Raw genomic sequence first — 12,040 nt, 5'->3', positions numbered from 1 at the left:
CGCGGCTGGCGGAAGCGCTCCTTGCGGAAAGCGCTGCCCGGGGATTGGCTGAGGGCGGCGCCAATCCCACGTTCGCCGGACTGGGCGGGACTGAGGGCGGTGCGCTCCGTGTCTGCCCCGCCCCGCGCGCTCTGTGGGTGAGTCGGGACTCAGCGAGGCCGGGCCCGGGCTCCTGTCGGGACGCTGGCCGGTCGGCTAGTGGATTGTAATTGCCCACGTCGCGCGAGCAAGCAGGTAGTGTCGTGTGGCCAACGGGCATTCATTGTTACGTTGTCGTAGGCTCGAGAGCGGCCTCCTCTGACCTCGTCCTAGTCTGGCGCGAGCACCGGGGGCCGCCAGGGGCGCCCCTCCCCCTCTCGCGGAGCGGGAAGCGGGCGCGCACACGCGGGTAGCGGCCTCCCACCAGCTGCGGGCCTCCGTAGTGTCTGGGCTTTCTTGACTAAACGATGTCTCAGCCCACTCCTCAGATCCTTGTGAGTGCAGGTCTTAAAGTTTGCCAGGCAGAATTTTACCTCCGGACAGCCATAATTCAGCCTGTAATTCAGGCTTCATAATATTGTATGTAGTAGCATCATTCAAGTGGGGCAAGCAAACTTTTCGGTTGACGATGATTTTTACTTAGGTCATTCTGGGTCTCTCTACACGCAGAAGACGGGTACTTGTTTGCTGAGGAAATATGGGTTCCAAGAGATTATTTATTTTGCCTCTCCCCGTGGGTTGCAGGGAGGCTTGTGGAATCCTTGGTTCCCAACAAGGGATTGAACCCGGACCTTGGTAGCGAAGTGAAATCCTAACCACTGGACCGCCTGGGAATTCCCTTGAGAATTGATCTTATTCAAGATAAAAGAGGAAAAAAATCAGATTATTTGTAGTTATCTTTGAAGTTGAATTTTATTACCTTGGCAATACACAGAGTTTATTTGTAATGCTGAAATAACTTTCAGTGGGCATTTCAAAATTGGTGTAAGAGAAGGTGGACTATATATATGCGTGGTTGCTTAGTTGTCAAGTCGTGACCAACCCTTTGTGACCCCATGGACTGTAACCTGCCAGGCTCCTCTGTCCATGGTGTTTTCCAGGCAATACTGGAGTGGGTTGCCATTTCATTTTCCAGAGCATCTTCCCTAGCCAGGAATTGAACCCGCATCTCCTGTGTCTCCTGCTTTGGCCGGCAGATTCTTTACCACTGAACTACCTGGGAAACCCTATATATATATGGGTTTATATATGTATGTATATATAGCATTTCTGTTGGCCCTATGAAACAAGTTGTTTTTTTCCTTTTAATTATTTCATTGTGTTCTCCCTAAAGTTTATCTATGACTTCTCTGATATTTGTCTTTTTTTTAGATACATTGTTGTCCTTAATTGATTTTCCTGATTATCAGCCCTCTTTTGCGAATGTTTGATTTACCCCTCAGCAAATATGGAAGACTGATCCCTGACATTCTTAGGCATTCTGTGCTGTGATTCATAAGCCTGATATCCCTTTTAAAAAGATGCCGATCGGTACACATTCAGTAGAGTGCTTGTTCCAAAAGTTATTCTAGGGATGTAAGATTAATATACAATCTCTGTTCTCAAAGAGCTTTCAGTTAGGAAGGGACAGAAATAGAATACTTAGAATAATCTGTGATGAGTTTGGGGTTAGAAATAAGGGAAAAGTGCTCTGGGAGTACAGAGGAAGGAGGGTATAATTTGTTGGGGCAAGGATTGGAGCTGATAAGAAAGGCTTCCTGGAGGAGGTGGTACTTGAACTAAATCTAGAAGTATGGTTAGAAGTCATTAGTAGAGAAAGGGAACCTTATGTTCTGAGGAGGGAATCAGGGCTGCTACATTAAGAGAGACAAATGGTATAGTGTGACTGGTCTAGTGTGTTATTTGGAGAAGAGTGGGATGAGATCAGAGAGAGAGAGTTGTTAAGGAGTTTGGATTTAACCTCATAGTTGGAAATCTTTATAAAACTTTAAGTAGGATAGCAACATGAGTAAATTATATAAAGAACAGTGTAGGTGGTTGAGATCCCAGGAAAATATCAGTTACCTGGTTATGGCAGTAGTTCAGGGGAAAGTTGTTAAGAGGCTGAACAGAGGTAGTACCATAGCTTTAGAGAGGAAAGAACTAGTTTGAGAGAGATTTAAATAGTAGCATAGATAGGACTTGGGTGGCAGGATGTAGAGAGTGAGAAGAATTTCAAGGATGACTCAAGGTTTCTAATTTTGCTTTGTGAGAATGGATGAACATAGCCTTTGCAGTCAAGCATGCCAAGATATGCAGGTGTGCCTCTGTCACTTAATAGCTATGTGATCTTGGAACAAGTTATCAAGCTTTTAAATCTTGTTTGTGATGGAGGAATGACAGTATACATAAACTTGTGAGGATTAATTTTGTATGTATTAATTTATAAAGTAGCTTATGTAAGCTGTTTTTATTATCAAATAAATTCAAGAAGAAAGAGAAGGATCTGAGATCCCCTTGGGTCATGTTAAGTTTAGGGTGCCTCCCTGTCATCTAAATAATGATATTTAGAAAGTGGTTGGAAATCAGGTCCTGGATTCTAGAAATTAGGTCCTGGATTCTAGAAATTAGGTCCTGGTTAGGAGGTACAAGTGATGTGCAGGGGATGATATGGAGGGCAATTAGAATACATAAAGGAAGGGAGGTCACTCTTCCTAATGTTTACCTTTGCAAGAGGTAAGTGCTGATAAAATAATTTTTTGTGACCCACTTTATTAATTTGTGAAGTACTCTGATTACTCTTGTGTTGCATCCAGAAATAAGAATTCCCTGCATTCAGACATTGTTTAGGTAAGGACACAGGTGTGTTAAGTGAGCCAAGTTCTTTAAGAATGTAGGGTGAGCAAAAAGGGTCATTCCTGGCTCAGTGATCATAAAGGACCAGGTTATAAATGATACTGAAATTGGGTCTAGAATGATAGATAGTTTTGCATTAGGAGAGTGTGAAGGTGCAAATAGGGTGGGATTGCTGGCAAACCAAGATTGACATTTTTGACTGCTGTCAGTAAGAACAATGTGCTAATAAGATAAATAACAAAGTTAAGTGGGAGGTGTGAAGGGGGAATAAGAAGAGAAGTTCTCTTTTATAAATACCTATTTTGAGGTATCAGTGACGCTGATTGTAAGAAACGCTTGTCTTGAGAGAGGTCACTGTTGGAATGTAGATTTAGATGTGATTGTATAGCTGCAGCTTTGGGTTTTAAGGTATATAAGAAGAATGTGGAGGGATTATGGAATGCCCATTTTCTGGGAAGAGAGTGAAGAAAATATGAAGAGATTCAAGAGGTATAGGTGGATGATAGAATTCTTGAGAATTGAACAGTATCATCAATGTCACATGCTTCAGGGATGTCAAGGAACATGAGTTCTGAGAAAAGGGTTTGATGACGTAAGAGCTCATTGGTGAACTTGAGAACACAATCCTCACAGTGGATTGTATACGCTGTTTTGCAAGGGTTTTAGAAGTGAGTCAGTGATAGAGAATTGGTGACAGTGAGTATAGGTTACTTATTTAAGTTTGGCTTCATAAAGAAAGAAGATAATCATAGAGGTAATAGGGTTGAGGGAAGAATTTTTGGTTTGTTTTTGCTTCCAAGGCCAGGATGACTAAAGGTGGGGTAGGACTGAAGAAACTAGGTGAAATTGTTAGCTTAGAAGAAAGAGACATTAGTCTGAGACTGAGGGAGGAAGAGTATGTAAACATTGTAAGAAACCAAAGAACACTGTGGTGAGAAGGTAAAGTGTGTGAAAATAGAGACCATGCTGTGGTCTGCCTTGATCTCAGTAGATAGAAGAGGAGGAAGGTTGGGGTGCAATTAGGGACTTGGGAACAGGAAATAGATTTTGAAAGAGAAGTTATAGAGAATGAGACAAAGATGATGAGATGAATAAAAAGATTGTGCAGAAAGGGAAGGTTGAGGTGAGGCTAAGTTAATACCCCAAAACTTGATTAATGAGTGTTTTTCTTACATCCTTGAGACTCAAACTGAGGAAGCAGACTTCTTAACCCCAAGCCTCATCTGATTTCATGCTATGGGTTAGCTCCTGTTGGAGGGAGGTAGAGGTCTGCTGTGTGTGTGTAGGTAGAGGTGGGGGTGGGATTCGTTTACTAGTTTGGAGGAATTCAGTTTAGTCCAAAGATCCTGGAATCTTTTAGCATGTATATGCCAAGCACTAGTTGTATGAAAGTGAAAGTCGCACAGTTGTGTCCTACTTTTGCGATTCCGTGGACTGTAGCCTGCCAACACTTATGTCCATGGAATTCTTCAGGCAACAGTAGTGGAATGGGTTGCCATTTCCTTCTCTAGGGGATCTTCCTGACCCAAAGATCGAACCGGGGTCTCCTGCATTGCAGGCAGATTATTTACCAACTGAGCCACTAGGGAAGCCCAATAAGTTGTATACATTATTTTTTTTTTTACTTCACAGGAGGAGAAAGGGACGACAGGGTTGGATGGCATCACCAACTCAATGGACATGAGTTTGAGTAAACTCTAGGAGTTGGTGATGGACAGGGAGGCCTAGCGTGCTGCAGACCATGGGGTTGCAAAGAGTCGGACATGACTGAGCGACTGAACTGAACTGACTTCTCAGCACAGCCATGTGATACCATTATTATCTCTAGTTTGTAGATTAGATGATTAAATTTAAGAGTTTAATTTTCTCAACATTTGTATAATTATTAGTGTAAAAGCTAAGCTAGAACCAAAGCAGTGTGATTTCAGAGATTGCTCTTGTAACCACTACTCTCTCCAGGACTGTGCAGTAGAAAACTATTACAATCCATGTATGGGCTTCCCGGTAGCCCAGTGGTAGAGTTGGCCTGCAATGCAGGAGACCCCAGTTCGATTCCTGTGTCAGGAAGATCCCCTGGAGAAGAGATAGGCCACCCATTCCAGTATTCATGGGCTTCCCTGGTGTGGCCCAGATGGTAAGGAATCCACCTGCAGTGTAGGAGACCTGGGTTCAATCCCTGGGTTAGGAAGGTCACCTGGAGGGGAGGGCATGGCAACCCACTCCAGTATTCTTGTCTGGAGAATCACCATGGTCAGAGGAGCCTGGCGGGCTACAGTCCATGGGGTTGCATATATGTATGCACACACACTTTTAAATTTTATGGTAAGTCACATTAAAAGGGGGAAAAATTAAGGGAAATTAATTTTAATATTATATATAATCCAATATATTCAGAATATAATTTAATTTTAATCAATGTAAAACATTAATTAAACTTACTTACGTATTTTATACCAAGTTTGACATCCAGAGTGCATTAGCACATCACATTTGGAGTAGCCCTGTTTCATGTGTGAGCCATCACAAGTGCCTGGTGACGACCTTGTGTGTGCTAGTTGCTAATAGTACCATGCAGTTCTGTTCCTTTAGACCTGAGGCCAGTCTGAAGCCTGGGGACAGGACAGAGGGTGCCTTTCGTTGTGACAGCATTAATTAGTGTGACTGTTACGGCAGTGGAGCAGCTGACTGTGTGCTGTTTTTCTGACTGACTGGGAAGGCCTCCCAGCCAGTGAGAGCCACGAAGAAACACTGAAAGGTGGTTGTTGACAGCTACTCTCCTAAGACTGGGCTACCCCCAAATTACATACATAGTGTAATTAGAAGTTAGTTGTTAGAAAAGGATTTTCAGTGTTTCTGTATATAATGATCATGGTAATGAGAATACTGTATATCTTACATGGCTTTATCATTTCCACAACATTTTGTGTGTATTTTCTTATATGATTCCCACAACAGACTAATGAGGGATTATCCTCATTTATGCAAGTAATAAGTTGATTTTACAGAGGGATTTAAGTAATGGCACTCCAATGGCAGAAAATGAAGAGGAACTAAAGAGCCTCTTGATGAGGGTGAAATAGGGGAATGAAAAAGCTGTCTTAAAACTCAATATTCAAAAAACTAAGACCATGGCATCCGGTCCCATCACTTCATGGCAAATAGAAGGGGAAAATGTGGAAGCAGTGACAGATTTTCTTTTCTTGGGCTCCAAAATCACTGCAGATGGTGACTGCAGCCGTGAAATTAAAAGATGCTTGCTTCTTGGAAGGAAAACAATGACAAAGCTAGACAGCATATTAAAAATCAGATACATCACTTTGCCAACAAAGGTCCATGTAGTCAAAGCTGTGGTTTTCCAGAAGTCATGTACAGATGTGAGATTTGGACCATAAAGAAAGCTGAGCACTGAAGAATTGATGCTTTTGAGCTGTGGCGTTGGAGAAGACTCTTGAGAGTCCCTTGGACTACAAGGAGATCAAACCAGTCAATCCTAAAGGAAATCAACCCTTTAGAATATTCATTGGAAAGACCGATGCTGAAGCTCCGATACTTTGGGCACCTGATGCGGAGACCCTACTCATTGAAAAGACGCTGATGCTGGTAAAGATTGAGGGCAGGAGACAAAGAGGGTGGCAGAGAATGAGGTGGTTGGGTGGCATCACTGACTCAATGGATATGAGTTCCAGCAAACTCTGAGAGATATGAAGGACGGGAAGCCTGGGGCACTGCAGTCCATGAAGTCACAAAGAGTTGGGTACTTCTTAGCAACTGAACAACAGCATACAAGTGATAAGTTGATTTTACAGAGGGATTTAAGTAATCTTCAGTTTATGTGACTAAAGATGAACACCCAAACCTGTTTTTTTAGACTCTGGTCTGGCATGTTTCTCCATTGTGCTAATCAGCTTTGCGTTGTGCAAAGCAAAATGTAGTTATGAATTGTGAACAGTTAGCACCATTCAGAAGTCAGTATATTGACCACTTCCCAGAAATACATTCCTCAAAATTCTGTGTAATCTTAGTGGCTATATTCCATTTCTTGCTCAATTACTTATTCTTAAGCTTTATGTCACTCTGCGTGTTTACATCTAAGTTGCCTGAAAAAGAATCCTAAACAGAAACCTTTTTGTCTTTGGTATTGTTGTTTTGTTTGGACCTAGATTCCATAGGATCGTTCCATCGCGTGCACATGTAACAAGTCATGGTAAATTAAGGACGTACTTCGGGTTCTCCCCTCCCCCATTTTATTGTCAGATAAAATCCTAACTCTAGAGGAACTTGTATGTTGTCAAGCTAGTATTTTTTAATTTATTGAAATCTTTTCTGAAGTTAGGCATTAAAGTAGATGCAAACCCCACTTCCTGCAGATTTTGTATATATGACTTCCATATGAGGTTTTTTGTTTCTTTGCAAAAGTTTCAAGACAGAGAGTTTCATGGTTTAAAACAATTACTGGTAGAGAGATTCGGATGTACAAGTTGGATCGGCATGTAAAGGACCTTGAATGCCAGCACATGGATTTGAGCTTTATCTTATTTTGGCTTTGGGGAGCCACATGATTAGAAAGATGTTTTAGGCTCAGTAGTTTACAGGATGGTAATCTGATGTGTGATATGTCAGAGATGTGACTAGTTTAGATTAAGGGTAATTCTGGAGTCTAGATTTACTAACTCTAAAAGAGCTCAGTAATTAAAAGAGATAATTGTAATTCATTGAAATGTATCGATGACTAATGATGTTCAAGAGCCACTGCCATTAGGGCACATGACTGACATTATCTGCGTATCAGTTGACAGCACCATCGGGTCATTCTTAGCCAGGCAGGTCATATATTACACTTATTACACAATTGTTCTTACCGTTCTTCAAGTAGTAACATAGTGTGACTTACCAAATAATTTCTCTGTGCTTTAGTCTTACAATATGCAGATGATAATGGCATTGAGTTTAAAGGATATTCATAATAAATAAGCAATTTAATACTGTATGTGCTTAACAGTAGAGCCTGACATACAATGAGACTTGTAACCAAACTGCTATCAGTTCTGTTAGGAATGTTTAACAATATTTATTTTTACATCTTATGGTTTATTTTCTAGCTACTGTGCTGAAAGCTAGAATGAAACAGTTGTCCGCAGCAACAGTTCGCCTACTTTCAAGCTCTCAAATAATCACTTCCGTGGTCAGTGTTGTAAAAGAGCTCATTGAAAACTCCTTGGATGCTGGTGCCACAAGCATAGATGTTAAACTGGTGAGTGTTCTTGAGATGCTGCTTCCCTTGTAGCTCAGTCGGTAAAGACTCGGCTTGCAATGCAGGAGACCCAGGTTCGATCCCTGGGTTGGGAAGACCCCCTGGAGAAGGAAATGGCAACCCACTCCAGTATCCTTGCCTGGAAAATCTCATGGACAGAGGAGCCTGGTGGACTGCAGTCCATGGGGTCACCAAGAGTTGGGCACGACTGAGTGACTAACACTAACTAACACTAACCTTTAAAGCAAAAAAAGAGTTGGACAGATGTTTTCTCCTTACACCTATTACCTTTTATTTCTTTATATACCAGTAAATTATTTTTAGAACATTGAATACTTTGTCTTATTTAAGAGTAAATCCTTAAAAATGCATTTTAGTTTAAATCAATATACAGTAACACTAAAGGAAGTCATAAAGGAATGCTTATTCTTGAGGACTCTTTCACATAAATGAACTTAATTTGTCCATATTTTCTGCTATTACTTACCCTTGATTGTATGTGCTTATTTGTTTTATATATTCTCATTTGTATTTTGTTTTTTCTACTTAATCTTCTTTCAGAACTGTGTCCTTTGTTGCTTCATAGTTTTCACATTTTTAAATTTAAGTGCTACATATTAAATCATTTGAGTTAATATGGCTTATGACACTTACTATGATTTCTTGCAATGAGTCTGAACCTCTACCACCTCTATTGTAAATTACTAGCTCATGGAGGTAAGGTCTATATTTTTTTGTGTTCTCTATACCTGTTCAGTATCTGGTACATAAATGGTAAATAAATTTGTTTGAGTGAATGTAAGAATGCATTTTTTTGTAATCTCCTAATCATCAGATATTCATATTATTTCTGGTATTATGGCATTAGCAAGAATACTGATATGAATATCTTTGTAGGAAAGAGACCTTCCTTTTTCATATACATGTACATATATATATATGTTATCCCTTTTTATCCTTATAAAAACTATAAATTAGCTACCGCTACCCATTTTACAAATAACTAAGGTTCTAAGAACTGTCCCAAAGTCATGTAAGTATGGTAGTAAGTAGTGGAGCTGAGATTATATTGCAGATCTTTATGACTCTAAAACCTTTCAAGATTTTTCGTCAGTGCTAGTGTTTCTCACAACACTTGGGTGCATCAGTAATCCTAGTGAGTTTGTTAAAACAGTTATTGGGCCCTAGAATTTCATATTCTAGGTAGGGCCCCAAATTTGTGTTTCTAAGAAGTTTCTGGTTGATGGTGAGAACCACTGTTCTATCCTATGTCAAACTTGTACTTTGATTTTAAATGATACAGTAAAAGCTTCCCTGGTGGCTCAGAGGTTAAAGCATCTTCCTGCAATGCGGGAGACCTGGGTTCGATCCCTGGGTTGGGAAGATCTCCTGGAGAAGGAAATGGCAGTCCACTCCAGTATTCTTGCCTGGAAAATCCCATGGACAGAGAAGCCTGGTGGGCTATATACTCCATGGGGTAGCAAAGAGTCGGACATGACTGAGCGACTTCACTTCACTTCACTTCACTTATAAATATGAAAAAAATGAAAGACATTTCCTTTTTCTTAAACATTTTATATAGTTCAGTCTGATTAGAATATAGTTGATAATACTTAAATAGGATTAGATAATTATAACACAAATTTAATGTAAGAATCTTAAGCAGGCAAACATAAATCTTATTCTGAAAGGTCTTGGAAGAAAAATACAGTTTTAAAAAACAGTTTTACAGAGCCAACAGAAGTCCTCTTTAAAAAGGAAATTAAAGTACACATTTTTATCTGGTTATATATTTAAGTCTCTTGACATTTATCCGTTTCTGGTTTGTAGAATTTTAAAACAGCTCTTTTGCTCTATATAATAAGATCTGTTTTATTATAGTTTCATATAGTAATAACTGTCCTGGGTAGGAATGCTTTCATAATAAGTAAATTAAATGTGTTGACATTATTTCAGACTCCTAAACAGATGTTTGTATTATTTTACTCAGATGCCTTGAGTTTTTACTTGTATTGAAAGACTGACATTTCTATAGTTAATTATTTTTCTATAAAACAAAGTAGACAAGCTATCACCAGGATCATAATTTTAGATTAAGGGAGAGATAAGAAACTAAATCTTAGGTGACTCTCCCCAGAACCTTGTATTTATAATTTATCTAAAAAAGAATGACACGGTATCATATAATTTTAGGTTATTAAAAAGATACTGTATTATTTTTAAATAATAGTCATTATAATTGTAGGAAGATTTTTTTTCCCTATATAACTTGCATTTATGGCCATACACATAAAACTCTGTGAAGTAAAGCTTATGGTAGAAGTTTGCTACCAAATTTAAAATGTGTACTCACAGAAAGTGTGATGACCATAGGAATTTATGCTTTGTATTTGCAATGTATGCATATTTTTAGTATTAAATTACCCATATTAAGCTATGATTTGTTTTTCCTTCTCCATTTCCAAATTAAAAACTCACTGAAATTGCTAATTAGGTATATTTTCTCAGCAATCTGTTAGGTAACTATTTGCAGAAAGAAATTCAGAAAGTCATAATTAACAGATTTCTATTTATGACTACAATAGCTAGTTCAAGAGAGAAAATATTAAAAATCAGATTAAATATTGATAGTTGCTGGGCTCTTGGTGGGAAGAATCGGGTGTTGTTTTGATGGTGATGTTGTTCTGTTTTATTTGGGAGATTATATATACACAAAGCACCCTTCAGCCTTGTCATGGCGCAGGGACTTGCGTAACTCAGTGAAGCTATGAGCCATGCCATGCAGGACCACCCAGGACACATGGATGATAGGCAGAGTACTTCATGCAAAATGCTGAGCTGGATGAATCACAAGCAGGAATCAAGATTGCTGGGAGAAATACCAACAACCTCAGATATGTAGATGATACCACTCTAATGCAGAAAGTGAAGAGAAACAGAAGGGCCTCTTGATGAGGGTGAAAGAGGAGAGTGAAAAAGCTGGCTTGAAACTCAGCATTCAGAAAACTAAGATCTTGGCATCTGGTCCCATCACTTCATGGCAAATAGAAGGGGAAAATGTGGAAGCAGTGACAGATTTTCTTTTCTTGGGCTCCAAAATCACTGCAGATGGTGACTGCAGCCATGAAATTGAAAGACGCTTGCTCTTTGGAAGAAATGCTGTGACACACCTGCTGCTGCTAAGTCGCTTCAGTCGTGTCCGACTCTGTGCGACCCGTAGACGGCAGCCCACCAGGCTCCGCCGTCCCTGGGATTCTCCAGGCAAGAACACTGGAGTGGGTTGCCTAGACAGCATATTAAAAAGCGGAGACATCACTTTGCCAACAAATGTCCATATAGTCAGGCTTTGGTTTTTCCAGTGGTCATGTGCGGATGTGAGAGTTGGACCATAAAGAAGACTGAGTGCTGAATCATTGATGATTTTGAAGTGTGGTGTTGGAGAAGTCTCTTCAGAGTCCCTGGAACTGCAAGGAGATCCAATCAGTCCATCCTGAAGGAAATCATGCCTGAATATGCATCGGAAGGACTGATGCTGAAGCTCTCGTTCTTTGATTACCTGATGGGAAGCCGTGTCATTGGAAAAGGTTCTGATGCTGGGAAAGCTTGAGGGCAGGAGGAGAGGGGGGCAGCAGAGGATGAGATGGTCATATAACACCACCAATTCAGTGGATGTGAATTTGAGCAAACTCCAGAGCCTGGTGGCTGCAGCCCATGGGCTTGCAAAGAGTTGGCTACGACTTAGTGACTGAACAACTGCAATAATATATACAAAGGTCTATATAACTGAAGAATATTTCTGGGGAAGTTTAAACATAAATTTAAATGTAAATACCTATTATATGGAAACAATTCAAGGGAACCTTGAAGATCATACTGATATTATTTTACACTGAATCTGAGTCCAAGGAAAACAAGGAACTTGCCCATTGTACCATAACTAGGAATTGGTAGAGTTAAGAATTTAATCTCTTAACT

The 12,040-nt window shown here is 40.0% G+C and overlaps 1 protein-coding gene across 1 annotated transcript in view; it reads left to right on the top strand.

Annotated features, from left to right (window-relative positions):
- Nucleotides 1-132: 132 nt before the first annotated feature.
- PMS1 (PMS1 homolog 1, mismatch repair system component) overlaps nt 133-12,040 on the top strand; it is a 109,151-nt gene continuing 97,243 nt past the window's right edge. The window contains exons 1-2 of the mRNA XM_052635435.1: nt 133-234; nt 7,914-8,065. Of these exons, the coding sequence (XP_052491395.1) occupies nt 7,934-8,065 (132 nt within the window). The 5' untranslated portion in view covers nt 133-234; nt 7,914-7,933. The remainder of the gene's footprint in view (nt 235-7,913; nt 8,066-12,040) is intronic.

This window comes from Budorcas taxicolor, chromosome 2 (assembly GCF_023091745.1).
Source record: "Budorcas taxicolor isolate Tak-1 chromosome 2, Takin1.1, whole genome shotgun sequence".
NCBI lineage: Eukaryota > Metazoa > Chordata > Mammalia > Artiodactyla > Bovidae > Budorcas > Budorcas taxicolor.
The sequence above is the reverse complement of the archived record's forward strand: the minus strand, read 5'-3'. Positions and strand labels throughout refer to the sequence as shown.